Here is a 15,679-nt window from a genome sequence, read left to right on the forward strand (position 1 = left end):
TTTTCCTGTGCCACATGGAGTATTGTGGCAAAAACACTTTTGGTCGAAAAAAATTTTGACAATCATGGCACCCCCTCGAAATTCGCTTCTATTTATTAAACTGTACCTAATAGAAAAATGTGTATAAAATCTATTTTGTGTGTTGAGCTACGAAACCGCGCTTGCGCTATCACAGAGGTTCTGTTTAGTTGTCCCATTCATTATTTCTGATTTTTTTTGTGTTTCACTACCAGCTACGTAGCTTCAAAAACTACAAAAATCTTCAATGTTCGTGAATTTTTCTTGAGCTATTTGCAACTCACCCTAACCAATATTAATCATAGCCTGATTTCCAGGAAAGTGTATTTTAGTACAGAAATGTTTAGGGGTAAAATAGACTTCAAATCTTTCCGAAAAAATTGTGATATTTGAGAAAATGTACGATTTGTCACATGTTTGACCGTATTTTTCATACTGATGCGGTCAAAGTAAAAATCCTCGTCATGTGGCGTTTGATAGAAGACTTCATTGTTAAGTAACGAAGAAAGTCTAATCAAATCATTTTTTTTTGTTTTAAGGAAGAAAATAATTTTTGAATTTGGCCCTCCGATCGCGCAGTGCATTTCATTTTGCTGCCACTTCGCCGCAAAGCACGTGGTCGCCCTTACAGCTGACACTCGTCACAGGCAGCGGCCAGATGCGAGATGTATGTCAGCGGCTCGTGAGTGGTCGAAAGTCTTGTCGCGCTGTCAGGGCGACGAGTAATGAATTTACGTTACAATGAGCATTTGCTAGGCGGGCCCAATGGGAAATACGGACGCCCGAGAGCAGCATGTGGAGTCGTTGGCACAATGTCCTAGAGGGACGTCTGCACAACTAGCATACACATACTGAAAGAAATAATGCACACTGTACACACTTCTTTCTCAGGGTATACATGTTGTACAGACGGCCTCTAGCACAATGTGCCAACGACGCCATAGGCTGCTCTCGGGCGTCCATACTTCCCATTGGGCCCGCCAAGCAAGCTCACATTGTAACGCGAATTCATTACTCGTCGCCCTGACATCAACGTGACAAGACTTTCGACCACTCACGAGCCACTGACATACATCTCGCATCTGGCCGTTGCCTATGACGAGTATCAGCTGCAAGGGCTACCACGTGCTTTGCGGCGAAGTGGCAACAAAATGAAATGCACTGCGCGTTCGGAGGGCCAAATTCAAAAATTATTTTCTTCCTTAAAAGAAAAAAATGATTTGATAAGACTTTTTTCATTACTTAACGATGAAGTCTTTATCAAACGCCGCATGACGAGGATTTTTTACTTTGACCGCATCAGTATGAAAAATATGGTCAAACATGCAACAAATTGTACATGGGTACGCATTTGGGCTGGTTGGTTCATGATTACGGGTGAGAAACAGCGCTAAAAAGACGGGACAAGAAAGGACACGAGACCACGGCGCTGACTAACAACCAAATGTGCTTTATTCCTTCAGTCAGCATAAATATACTTCACCACTAACGTAATGAAAATACAGAAAACTCAGCCTGCGCAGAGGCAGTAAGGCGATCAACGAGACATGAATTCTATCTCCTTCGGAAGGAGGGAAATCGAGGGGAAGCTTACACACGTTAGTGGTGAAGTATATTTATGCTGACTGAAGGAATAAAGCACATTTGGTTGTTAGTCAGCGCCGTGGTCTCGGTCCTTTCTTGTCCCGTCTTTTTAGCGCTGTTTCTCACCCGTAAATCGTACATTTTCTCTAATTTCACAATTTTTTTTCGGAAAGATCTGAAGTCTATTTTACCCCTAAACATTTCTGTACTAAAATACACTTTCCTGGAAATCAGGCTATTATTAATATTGGTTAGGGTGAGTTCCAGATAGCTCAAGAAAATTCACGAACTTTGAAGATTTTTGTAGTTTTTGAAGCTACGTAGCTGGTAGTGAAACACAAAATTCGGAAATAATGAATGGGACAACTAAACAGAACCTCTGCGATAGCGCAAGCGCAGTTTAGAAGCTCAACAGACAAAAGTAGATTTTATACACATTTTTCTATTAGGTACAGTTTAATAAATAGAAGCGAAATTCGAGGGGGTGCCAGGACCGTCAAAAATTTTTTCGAGCAAGAATGTTTTGCCACAATACTCCATGTGGCACAGGAAAAAGGCACAAATTTTATCAGCAAAAGCTGCGATGTGCGAGCGCCACGTCTGGGACACTTGGCATGGAATGACCCTTAATATAAGAGCTACAGAAAGATCACGAAGGTCCTGATACTGTAGGAAGGCATTTGACACACGACGTACGTTTTAGCACTATGCTAATGCTAAAACGTACGTCGTGTGTCAAGTACCTTATATATATAAGGTATGATATATATAATATATATATTTAGCGGTGGTATGGAGAGTTCTGTACAGAACTGAAATACAGAAACACCGTCCAGAAATACAGCAAGACACATTACTGTCAGAATGAGTGAGATATGAAAAGCAATAGTTTCCCTAACATCGTTCATTACTGTCAAATGCGGCAATATACTAGACCTGGCATAAACATTAGCATAGCCAGCAGTCCAGTTTTTATGAATAGGAATCAATGGCCAGCCATCAAGCACTTCTTTGCGACATCCATTACATAATTTATGTGGCATACAGCGCAAAACATGCAACATGTGTAGTTCTCATGTAGTACAGGATTCTCATGTAGTCATCTGAGATACAGGACCCCAATAGGTGACACAGCTTGCGTGCATGAGCTTGGCAGTGTCGTGTTCCCAGACCATGTCAGGGTCAGGTGGCATTCTGGCGAAAAGGACAGCAGGTTGCACTGATTAGAGACCACTCACGGCCAGACCTTAAGCGTGGCTATTCCGAATTCTTGGACACGTCTTGACTACCTCGAGACACGAAGTTCCAAGGAGGCTTCCTGGTCAAATGCAGCTGTAGAGCTTCAATGTGCAGTCTTGAAGCAACCTGAAATAGTCAAGTGCACAAAAATAAACACATGATGACAGACAGATCGATCACTTTTTAATCTGACAAGGGCAGCGCTCACACACCAGATTCCATGAAGTGTCATGCAATGAACAAAACCAGGGATACTCATTAACTTTGCTGTACTTGAGGGTCTGTTACTCCCTTAGCCAGCTGCAACTGTTTCCGCTGCATGACCTCCGTACAATTAGAAGGATGTTTTTTTAGAGAACGCATATTTCTTATCAAAATTGTATAATAGTCATGCTCAAGATGTTTTCGCGCACACACTCTATGTCAAGAAGGAAATAGTTTGCTGCAACTAAAATGGCAATGAAGAGATTAATTAACAAAAACTCTATAATTAACTTTTAATTCCTGACCTGGAGGTAGTTGTTTATATTAGAAAGTTGTATCGCGTGCCAATTTATGGCATACACATTTTTTTTAATCGCGAAAGTTACACGTAATTCGTGATATTCATCCTTGAATTTCAAGGACGAAATCGAAACTGATAGCGCCTGACGTGCAGGAAACGTCGCTTCTCTGTTACGTAAGCTCGGAGCTACACGTGAAAAGGTGATGATAGTTTAATGAAGGTGGGCCGAAGCAGAATGTGATCAGGAAAATCGGCAAGCATTCAGAAATACACAAGTAAACAGCTTATTATTTGGGTGCGATGTGTGGTACTTATCTGTAAACATAGAAAGAAAAGGTTGATATTACTGCCGTTTCGGATGCGCGCATCTCGAAAGAAACAAATGAGCACCAAACGCCACATGCAAAGGTAAGGCGATCCGCTGACGCAAGTTAGATGACTTGCCAGTTTTCACGAAAAGGTACGACCACGACGCGCCTTCATTCAAATTTCGTCACTCCCTTGTCGCGGGCAGCTCCGGTCTGACGTAACAGAAAAACCGCGTTTTCTGTGTGCCGGGACACGATCAGTTTTGATTTAGCCCTTAAAATTTCACAATAATATCTCGAGTTACGTAAAACTTCATGATTTCTGAAAAATGGGTATACCATAAAGCGGCACGCACTACAAATTTCTAATATAAACAACTGCCCTCAAGTCAATAAATAAAAATTAGTTAACGGGTTTTTGTTAATTAGTCCCGTCAACGCATTTTTTGTTGCGGCAGAATATTTCCGCCTCGAACTAGAGTACTACTGGAGCGTGACTGTCGTAGAGTTTTTTATAAAAGATATGTACTGTCTGAAAAAAAATCACCCTGTATAGCATGGCAGCAGTATTTTAATAATAATAATAATTGTTGGGGTTTGACGTCCCAAACCACGATAAGATTATGAGAGACGCCGTAGTGGAGGGCTTCGGAAGTTTCGACCACCTGGAGTTCTTTAACGTGCACCTAAATCTAAGCACACGGGTCTAAACCATTTTCGCCTCCATCGAAAATGCGGCCGCGGCGGCCAGGATTCGATCCCGCGACCTGCGGGTCAGCAGTAGAGCACCATAACCACTAGACTAGCAGTATTTTAACGAAGACCTGTAGGTCGCGGGATCGAGTCCCGGCCTCGGCGGCTGCATTTTCGTTGGAGGCGAAAATGTTTGAGGCCCGTGTACTTAGATTTAGCTGCACGTTAAAGAACCCCAGGTAGTCGAAATTTCCAGAGCCCTCTACTACGGCGTCTCTCAATCATATCGTGGTTTTGGGATGTTAAACGCCAAATGTTATTATTAGTTTAACGAAGAAAAACGGCAAAATGTGTATACAGCTACACGAAATATGGCGAATGTACGACAAGACTAGGCTTGCCTTCACTGCCTTCTTTCTGTCGCATCATTGTGGAGCGTGCCCTTCTAGTGCCTGGCTTCAGAACAGCTGCACGAAGGTGCAACTATTCTAAAGGCCTAATGTGCCATTTTTTCTTCAGATCTATATCAACAGGCAAAGGTCTCGTTTTTCCGTTTGTCTGGAAGGACAACCCACCAGCCAGCGTTGACCAGTAGAGAGGGTTGGGAGCAAACTCGGGCAAACTGTGCAGCACAAACATCACCTCAAACAATCGAGGTGATGAGAAGCGGTCAAACAAAAAGGAACAGTGCTGAAGTGACTTATATACATATTAAAAACAACAGCTGATTATGGCACGAAATTGGGACAATTAAGGTGCATTGTAAAATAATGTCAAATGAGGTACCCTGCTGTAAAAGTGCTAAATATTCATTGCAGACTATGGCGAATAGAATTCAAATAGGATACAGCGAGTGTTTCGAGGTATAATGACGAAGCAATAATTGCTAGAGATTTATGAGCGAAAAGCACAATGCGATTAAGCGGTGCTACATAGTGGGAGATCACGGATTAATTTCAACTACCTGGAGTTCTTCAACGTGCACAAATCAGAGGGCATGGGAGTTTCTGTATCTCGCCCCCTTCTAAATGCAGCTGCCGGGGTATAGAACCCGCGTCCTTGGGCTTCGCAGCGTAACGCTTCCAAGTCCATTTTAAGGGATTTTTGTCCACTGCCCACAACATCACTGTAGACTGTATCTTTGTGTTGAAAATAATAACGAACTGAACCACGGCTGGTATAACAAAGGCATCCAATATCCACGAAACACAGCGTTTGAGCAGTATGTTTACTGCCATTATTACTAGCCGGTGTTGTGTTTACTATTAGGTACTAGCACCACACCACATTAGACAAAGCAAGTATCACAGGAGGATGAGGTTATGCTCGTATGCAGTTTGTGGAAAAAAAAAAAAACTACAACTTTGAAGTGAACTCACATTTACCTTTGTTGCATGATATTTTTTAGCATCATAAGGTCAAGTCACCACTGTTTCAATTAAATGAAACTGTGCTACAAAAGCTATTGCATCAAAGTTTTATAGCAGTTACGCACGCACGCACACACGGACGCGCGCGCACGCACGCACGCACGCACGCACACACGCACACACACACACACACACACATACACACACACACAAACAAACAAACAAGCAAACACGGCGAGAAGTTCGAATATGCAGCGAATAAATACGTATTAGACGTGTTTCAACGTCTGGGTAGCAAAGGAAAGAAACACTAAATTCTAGAGTTTCACGAGCCAAAATCATGATCTGGATATCAGGCATGTTCGGGCCGGGTGCATTAGATTGATTTTGATCAGCTGATCTTACTTACCCTTCAAATATATATCGGTGCAACGTTGCTCTACGCGTCACCACACTCGACTTGCAACCGAGATTTCAACTCGCAATTTCATGTTTTTCTGGCATGTATGGAATAAGGAAACACGATATTGGCGCGCACCACTCCGTTTTACCCGCTACTGGATAGTCCAGTGCGGTTTTCGTCGTTGCCAAGCCATTGAAACACGATAGCAAAATCCGTGCAACTGGAACATCAGAAAGACAAGTGGCAAAGCTACGTGTGAAGCGAATAAAAGAGTTGTAGGCAGAAGCCGGCAGAACTCACCTGAAATCTATAACGACCGTAGGAGCGTCGTCCACAGGCTTCGTCTGTCGGTGCCACTGGGATCCGTCATGCGCTGCCATCTTGCTCAGGCAAGTTCACGACGAAACGAAGCTTACTGCAGGGACTTCTCCGTCCGGAGGCTGCTTTTCCCAAACACTGAGTGACACTGCTTCAGCCAGTCACGGCAAGCGTGAGCGGAAAGTCACGCAAAACGATCAGCCAGACACGGCAAGAGCGAGCCGACGATACGATACTACGCCACGAATGCATAGCACGAAGAAAGTCACGCAAAACAATCACTTGCAATCACGCCTGACGACACAGATTATTCTGGCGGACTAAAGAACGACCACAACGAGACGGATCACGAACAATGCCGTCTCAGGTCTCACGACGCCAGGCCAAAATGGCTGTCTCGTATTGATGGCTTCGGCTTTGGATTAAAGTAGCCTCCACGAACGCCTAAATGGTTTCGGTTTTGTTTTGGTGCTATAGAACACACATCCATGCATAGTTAAAACTCTATTGAATAATATCAGGGTGGAGGAGGAGAAGCGTGCCCTGTGTGTGTCTGTAAGCATAGAGTTTCCTACAATACTATGTCTGTAAGGGCTGTACGGTGGGAGGGGGCGCAGGTGAACGTGCATCCCCTGCTCTAGGAGCTAGGGAGAGTGCGGTGAGGCCGTGTGTGCGTGCCTAGCTGTGCTCAACGTTTGCTGAGCGATTTGGTGGCCCGCGCGCACTCTAAGAACTAAGAGAGTGCTGGGCACTCTCTTTGGGAGAGTATATTCTTGTCCCATATTTAACTCTCTTTTCCAGAGTAAATCACCTCTTCTTGAGGGAGAGTATAGTAATGCCCCCAGAAAGGGTTATAGTACTCCACCTCAACAGAGTAACATAACTCTTCCCGAAGCAGAGTAGCTGGACCCCTCCGAAAGGAGTAGTAGTACACCTCAAGAAAGAAATACCAGAACTCGGGCCAAATAGGGCCTTAATATTGCATTTGAGAATTTATTCATGCGTAGATCGTAATGATGACATAATAACGAGCACTGCGACAAAAAAAAAAAAGACGGAAGAAAAAAAAAAACACGCGCAAGTGAGGTTCGAACCAGCGACCTTGAGATTGTGAGTCCGACGCGCTACCACAACGCCACACTCGGAGACGACGAACACGTCCTTTTTCTTTCATGTTGTCACTGATTGCACTAACCATATCGGTGATCTGTCTTCGTTTTCTTGTTTAGAAACGCCGGTTTGAGTATCTCCGTACATGCGACAACCAAACACAAGATAGTTCATTTGTTTGTTTTGTGCTTCCCGGTATCAGAACGTCAATCCGGCCCGTTTCTCAGCCAACAAGATTAGCGTAACCGAGGATATGTGCGGCAGTCGCATTGACCAGCTAAGCGGTTAGTCATTTCTGTGTAGAAACCGCTGTACTTCTGAACTGCACATTGAACACTTCAGTTTTTGTCACGCCCTTGGACATATTTTCGGTTATTATTGTTCACGTTCCGCGACTACAGCCGTAATAGCGCACTCTAACCGTACGGACCATTTAGCTTAGGGCAGTGTACTCCGTGCGCGACGTTCGAGCGAAAAACGCGGATACTGAAATACGAAGACCCTAAAAACCTTTCGAATGTAGTTTCGATCGTCGACCGACTCGATGAGGTGATATTCGCTTATTGAACTGCACAAATCCAAAGCTAAAAACGCGGATATTAGGCTTTATTCCAGTGCCTTCCTGTACACTGAAAAGCACTGGGAGGCGCTGGATTCCAGTGCATTCCAGTACACTGAAAAGCACTGGGAGGCGCTGGAAACGCTGCTTTTTTTATTAATTGTATCCAGCCCCGCGGCGAATGCAGTGCTCTATACTGTATATGCGTGTGCTTAATAATGAGTGGTCATCGCTCGCGGTATGCCGGCGCATCGACATATACTATGAGGAGCAGGAGTATAACTGCGTTCTACTCTGTCATGCCGGAAGAGTATACGGGCATTCCACTCTCTCAGATGGAGGTAGAGTATAAGCACATTTCACTCTCTCCTTTCGTACAGAGTGAACGTGCATTTCACTCTATGCGATGCTTTGCGAGAGTAAGAGAACGCTCTGAAGAGTAACTCGGCTTTCTTACTCTTGCGATACGCTTACCAGTTTTTAGAGTGCGGATTATCGTGAAGATATAGTTTAGCTGTGGCGGGCAGAAATGATGACCACGCGAGCTATAATTCTGGTAGTATTGTCGCTCTTTAGGAGACGCGGTAAAGCGTCGCCTTGATAACCGGTCTGCGCGGTTATCATGCCAGCTTTGCGGCACATGTTTTTACGGCCGTCGAGTTAGATGTGTTCCCGATCGCCAGTGCGTTCAACACCATGCACGTCCATTTCACTAATAAATGTATGTTTTCTGCCATACATGCTGTCGTAGGAATCTACAAACCTCGCTTGCAAACGTGCGAAGATTCGCAAATTTGTCAGCGCTGCCATTGTTAAACGTTGTCATAACTCTGAATGTTTCGCTTGGGGGCAAGATTTTTTAAGAACCCTGTTTACTTGTAGACGTTTTCGAAGCGCCGTTTCAGCAATATCGTAACTGAAGCCATAACACAATACGTGCGTAATTCCACATTTTACGAATCCATGTTATATATTCTCAACCAAAATTTTTCGGTATACCACAAGCCAAAGCAGCGAACTGTATCTTGGTCGCAGCCAGTGAAGCTTTCTTTTTAAAAAAAACCCACCCTGTATATGCAGAACCATCACTGACTCCCTTGGAGCAAGGGAGTCATCTATTTCATTCAGGAGCGTCGACCAGAGCATTGTGACTCCCCTTAGAAAAAAAGGTGGTCATCGGCTGCCACAAAGAGAGTCAAGCAGACGTGACTCCCTTTTGACTCTCTTTTTTTTAAGAGTGTAGCAATGCCTTCGTGCCGAGCGTCCTGTACCAAATTAACTATGACAGTGACTATGTCTCTTCTTAATTACCTGGGCATTTATGACAGAAGTTTAGTGACCATTGGTGCCATGAATGGTCGACTGGGTAAACTCACCGTTGTATTGAGACACCGAAGATGTTGCTGTGTTGGAATGTTCTGAATTTGACGTGGAAGGTTACATATTACAAGACGGACTAAAACGCAAGAAGGCCTCACACTCAAGTGCAAGTGACGTTTCGTTGTTATGGTCATAATGGCGGTTAAAGCAGCGTAAATATCACAGATGATGAAAGAGGAACAACAAGCGCGTGTGCTCCTGAAGTTGCAACAAGCCCCTGCGGTTACTTCGTGATAACGGGTTGGCCGAAGTGGTGGTGAAGTTTCAGAGCATCCGCTTTCAATGCGTTGGTACAGGGTTCGAATCCCAGTGTCACCGGGAACCCGCCGTTCTTAAGAGGGGATGGGTAACCCGATCTTGGTTGCGGTAATATATGTGTACTCGCCTCCAGATTGTGGCTTTTCCCAATTCCACTCTCTCTTCCAGTCCCCATTGCCCACCTCCACCTGCACCTGCAGCGACGCTTTGATGGGCTCCCATATCATTTGCATAAATCAGCGTATCTCCCAACCTCAAACGACTATCATACCGGATTAGCGTGTGTATGGTCAAATTTACGGGTCCACCTATGCTTGGATGATGCGCAATGAGTTGGATGTTATCGACTTAAGACGGTACCAGTGTTTGATAGGCGACTCTCGGGCTGAACACTTACCGGCCAACTTTGCAAGCCTAGATCTGCCTGCATCAAACAAGGTTCCTCCTTACTGTAATGTTAGCCGTGTGCTTTGCGAAAGGGTGGATATCAAATTCCTTTTTCTGTAGCGACCATGGTTCACTCGGTTATGTTTCCGACTGCATATATACCGGTGCACTGTACATCGTAGAACACGGGTCATTTCAGGATGCAGCCAACATTCCAACCAAGAAATTTGCCTACCTCATGACTAAGTATATCTTCCTGTGAACATACATCTTGTGTTTGACTCTCCAAGACTGAATTTTCAAACTCAGTTTACCCAACTCACTTAATTCATAGCTACCGCTCCAAATACGTGCGTTTCACCTTTGAATATTATCCAGTTCCATCAGCACGATTTGCGATGGGAGTTGGATGTTGCTGGAAAGAAGAGATCAAAATCTGTTAGACAAAAAAAAAAAAAAAGCAATGCACTTTCATTCTCACCGGATATGTTTTCGTCATCGATATTTGTACGTTTCTTGAGGACACTGTGTAGGAAGAATGAAAGAACAGTTTAATACAAAGAGTACATGTGTACAGTCGACGCATATTTCTGTATCTCGATACGAGCTCGGGTAATGTTGAGTCTGTTCAGTCCACCAAGACCGAGAACATGATCAGGTTGATTAATAGGGTTTCGAACAGAAGGGGGGGGACTCAGAGAGGACAATCTCCTGAGGCTCCTTCACGCATTCCTGATGAGTCATATTACGTATGTTGCTGCCATGCACACATGGGTACGGATTCGAAAAGAAGAAGCTGGAAACGTTGATCAGGAAGAGCATAAAGAGGGTGCTAGGCATCCCCGAGCGGACCAGCACTGAACGGCTCATGCAGGTGGGTGTCCACAACACCCTAGAGGAGATCATTGAAGCCCAAGAAACTGCACAGCTGGTGCGTCTGTCATCTACGCCGGCTGGTAGGCAGATTCTGTCCGTCCTAGGTATCAGTCCTGCGCTTGTAGAGGAGCGCCGCCTTCAGCTTCCGGATGAACAACGTACGGCCATTCATGTCTCTCCCTTCCCACGGCACGTCCATCCACAGCACAACGTAGGCAGGCGCAGGGCGAGAGCCATCACGCTTCTTAAGAACATCAGGAACGATTCTAGTTCAGTGTGTTTTGTCGACGCCGCTCAGTACGGTCACTCGGCTAGGTTTTCTGTTGTCTCCGTCAATCACATGGATTCTACTAGAAATGCTGCATCGCTTAGGGACTCTACTCTCTCGAGAGCCGAGCAGGTGGCAATAGCCCTTGCCCTTTTGGGCGACAGTAGGTCGCAAATCTTCACCGACTCCAGGTCGGCGGTCAGGGCTTTTGCCTCTGGTTCAATCTCTGCCGAAGCATTCAAAATACTTGAAAATAGGACACTTTCGCCACATACCTTTACCTGGTTTCCTGCACATCTCGAACCCCGACTGGACTCCCTCACAAACCTCAACGACACTGCTCACTCCCGGGCGCGCGCACTAACCCTCCGCGCTGGGGTGGACGTAGGTCCGCAGGTTGACTGTGGGGTGTTTAGGGACGCTTTACTTACTTTCATTGAAGTCACTAAACACTACCAGTTGAGTAGGCGGTCTTTTCCTCCTCCGCACCGCAAGTTGTCTAGACCTCAGGCCATCACGTTTAGAATGCTACAGACTAGGTCTTATCCTAGTCTATCTTTCCTCAGCATCGTCTCTTCAGAGGCTTTCGAGTCTAGCTGCCCTGACTGCGGGGAGATCAGTAACGTCGAACATATGCTCTGGCGGTGCCCCTCGTTACGGGGCCTAAGTCGGCTCACAGAACAGGATTGGGATTCTGCCTTACGAAGTTCAGTTTTTACCACAGCTACGGGCTGTCCAGAGAGCCCATGATGCGGCGGTGAGGCTAGGCCTCCCCGTCCCCACGTGGGAGCGGCCCGCGGCGTTGCAGGACCCAATAAAGTTCTATGTCTGTCTGTCTGTCTGTCTGTCTGTCTGTCTGTCTGTCTGTCTGTCTGTCTGTCTGTCTGTCTGTCTGTCTGTCTGTCTGTCTGTCTGTCTGTCTGTCTGTCTGTCTGTTTTTTACGCGCCTAGACCAAAGTCTGCCTAATTAAGAAACACGTAACAGTTAGCTATAGAGTACGCATTGCATTATAGCAATTGGGGGTTGCTTGAGGTTGCCTGAATCTAAGTACAGGGACATTATTGCGTCTCGCTTCCATCGAAATACCGCCGAAGCCAGGAATCGAACCCCTGGCCTCATGCCTACAGCAGCGCAGCACCATAGCCTCTAGGCCACCACTGCGGGCATAACCTTCCTTGAAGCCATGGAGGCGCCGGTGTACTGTCGGGCGTCGGCTATGGTACACCCCATGCACTCCTGCAGCCGGCGAAACGCGTCGCGTCAAAGGTTCCCGCGGCGCACAAGGCGCGGTCATTGTGAACGCGCACCGCTCGCTCTTACCTGTGCTCCGCCGTGCGCTTGACAGGCTGCAAGAGAAGAAGAAAAAAAGATTAAGAAGAGGAAGGACGCGCGGCAAACATTAAACGACGCTGCAGGTGGATCACACACGCCACACCGGCACATCTCTCAAAACAAACTTGGCACACTGCGACCCGGTGCTCGGCGGCAAAGACGCGTTTATTCTGGGAGGACGCGGTGAGACGACGCAATGGCGTGTATATACCCTTCCTCCCGTACCCTTCGCATCGCTTGACGAGAACTATATATATAAAAAAAAAACGCCGAAAAAGTGACTTTGACGTAATAGATTCCTACGACTTGCGACACTGTCGGTGCATTACCTCTTCCGTCACGACGTACGACCATGTAGCGTCGGTAAATACGAACAACGGGCTCGTCGAAATGAAATTTGGGACCGAATTCATGAAACCTTTCCTCTTGTAAGCGACGTTTCCCATTGGTCGGTCGCCTTCGCTAATGATATATCTAGCGTCAGGATTAGCTGCTAGAATTTTATCTCGCAAACTATTCTACCGCGCTTTCTTGTGAATCATCCTTACCATCGTCATCGTGGCCAACCTATCTCAGGTCCACTGCAGAACGAAGGCCTTTCCCGCTGATATTGAACCCACCCTGTCCTGCAAACGCAAGTTCATTCCATCTTATGTATCTTGAATACCGGCCCTCAATTTCCATTCGCGAATAAAACGTACAACCTGATATCGCCGAGTGTATTGAAATGTTCAGAATGTCGCACGTGTTTGAGCTACAGCCTTTGGTCTCGAGTCGCATACATAAAAGGAGGAAAAGAAAGTTGCGTTTATGAACAGATGCCTGGTACGCATTCTTTTTTTTGCTCGCGGGTGCAGACTTTTAATCTTCATTATATCTCAGAGTGAGCAAAAAGAGATTGCCTGGATAACTCGAGGAAACCTAAAGGAAACATCGAAGCATATATTTTGCGAAAATTCCCGTTTTCACATATTAGCGAATAAGCGGGTCTCTTTACATAAAGTTATTATTATAACTGTCCTGATTTGCATGTCCAGGATATTTCGCAAAATGTGTTTGATGTCGACGACACGTTACAGGTGAAAACTGTGCGCGACTCTAGTGTCTAAAAGGGAATTTTTACAGCTCCTATGTGACGCGGCACCTGCCGACACTGATTCGGTAGCTGCATTACTGTGCAATGTCTCCAGGGGTGTGGTTTCTTTTCCACCGCTGCGCAAAGCCACAAAAGAAACAGACTCAAACCCGCAATGTTGTTACATTGCTTTAGAGTGAGCAACACTGTTTATGAATATAAGGAGAAATGTGCGAGTTCATTTTACTTACTTCTCAGTATTCAAGCGAGATTAATCTCATGGGTTCATCTGTTTTAATGGAAAGATAATGACCTACTTAATAGTCTGAATATTATGTGTCGACATCGAAGAAAGTTCGCATTGAATGCCTTTACAGCTTACCAAGTTGCAATTAGGGTTTGCATTGTGAATTGGAAATCCAAGCAGGTGCATTTCAATGTTGTACGCGACGTGATGACGTGTCCAATTGTGAATGCTGCAAACGGGTGTATAATGTACGACCTGTGCTCTCGGTAAACCGCAAAGTACGGTCTACTCGATACAAGACGGCCTTGGTTGCTCATTGAACCACATTTCTTCAGACAGTAGAGAGCATCGCTTGTCCGCAAACTTACAGTTAGCGTTTTAGGTAACCGAAGCCGTAAAGGCGAGCGGACAGATTGGTGGCGCCATCTGGCGGCGCAGAGAACAAACACCAACACTACTGTTGCTGCAGTAGAACAACTATTGCATCAACTACACGGGCGTTTTACATCACTACGGGTATATATTATCGGCACCGCCACAACTGCGAATGCGTTGCCCTTTTTCAATGCTTTTTTCGAAAAGGACACTAATCACATTATAGAAAGGTGTCGCTATCGCCTGGTAACACGGTATTACGCAAAAACCATTGCGTATATTGGTATATCGGACACGTTAAACTAAAAAGGCTGTTTGTTCGCCTACACTGAGTGCGTAGAACGCTTTTGGCGAAAAACCGGACGAACTCGAGATTAAGCATCACATTCAAGGTGTCTGTGAGCCCCCGCATCGAGTCCTGAATTCCGGTTATTTTGTATGGCAGTAAAATCATTGAATGTGAACTGTGTGTCCAGGATGTGAAGCGATGGCCTGTCTCCTCGCGACTTCATATGGCACAGTGAGCACGAATCGTCATGAAGTTGATGTTCGCTATAACACTGTCAGTTTCCGTGTTCGCAGTCAACGTCAGTGCATGAAAACTACAGTTCCAGCGTGTGCCCTGGTGGTTGTTCACGCATGTGCACTTAATGTTCCATACTGGATTCCCATGGGGAAATTCTTCGCAATGCTCAATTTTTGTCCTTATCTTTCGAACTAGACAACATCGCCAGTGCGCTCATTGAGGGTTTTTGAAATCACACTGTTTCATTCCATTTTTTTTCTATTTTTATTTGCGCTCCTGGTAGCAGTACTCCGTATCTTATCTTCTCCTTGCCCCCAATAGGACGACAAGAAAAAACACCGATGCTTCTAATTATATGCAGCAGATCTCCTATTCAGGCTTCGTGCTTACCATAACTGGTCTATTGACTCTGGTCAATTACCCTGTTGACTTCAAATCTAGAGATTATAGATAACTTATTATTCATGTTGTTGACACGTTCCCACATTTTCATGTGAGTGTACGTCCAAGTGTCTCAGAACTTGGATGAGATGTGATTTACGTCACCCATCCAGTCTGTACTCCAAACCGCGCACTTCCCAGTGTCACTGGACTGGTAAAGCAAATTGACTAGGCAAGCTATGCCATAAAGCAATGCGAAGCGCTTGCTGCACGTTCTTTTGACGGGGCTTGATGCACGCACTCTCTCATTCTATATACATGTCGCACGCAGAGCTGGGGAGAACGATAAGCAAACCATCGCATGTCGCTCCTCTTTGCAGGGTTTGCGTCTGCGAAGTCGAGGAATAACGATCTCATGCAGAAGACAGGGGTTCCTAGAAATGGTCAGTACCCGCCTCTTTGTATT

General features: G+C 45.5%; 1 protein-coding gene across 2 annotated transcripts in view; it reads left to right on the forward strand.

Moving 5' to 3' along the window:
• The window catches only part of LOC119394291 (homeotic protein proboscipedia), a 116,335-nt gene that overhangs the window by 46,330 nt on the left and 54,326 nt on the right, over positions 1 to 15,679 (forward strand). Inside the window, exon 2 of one of the 2 annotated variants that reach the window (XM_037661572.2) lies at positions 15,594 to 15,656. The exons of the other annotated variant lie outside the window; for it this stretch is intronic. Within the exon in view, the coding sequence (XP_037517500.1) occupies positions 15,594 to 15,656 (63 nt within the window). The remainder of the gene's footprint in view (positions 1 to 15,593; positions 15,657 to 15,679) is intronic. 2 annotated transcript variants of the gene reach the window in all.

This window comes from Rhipicephalus sanguineus, chromosome 5, assembly GCF_013339695.2.
Source record: "Rhipicephalus sanguineus isolate Rsan-2018 chromosome 5, BIME_Rsan_1.4, whole genome shotgun sequence".
NCBI lineage: Eukaryota > Metazoa > Arthropoda > Arachnida > Ixodida > Ixodidae > Rhipicephalus > Rhipicephalus sanguineus.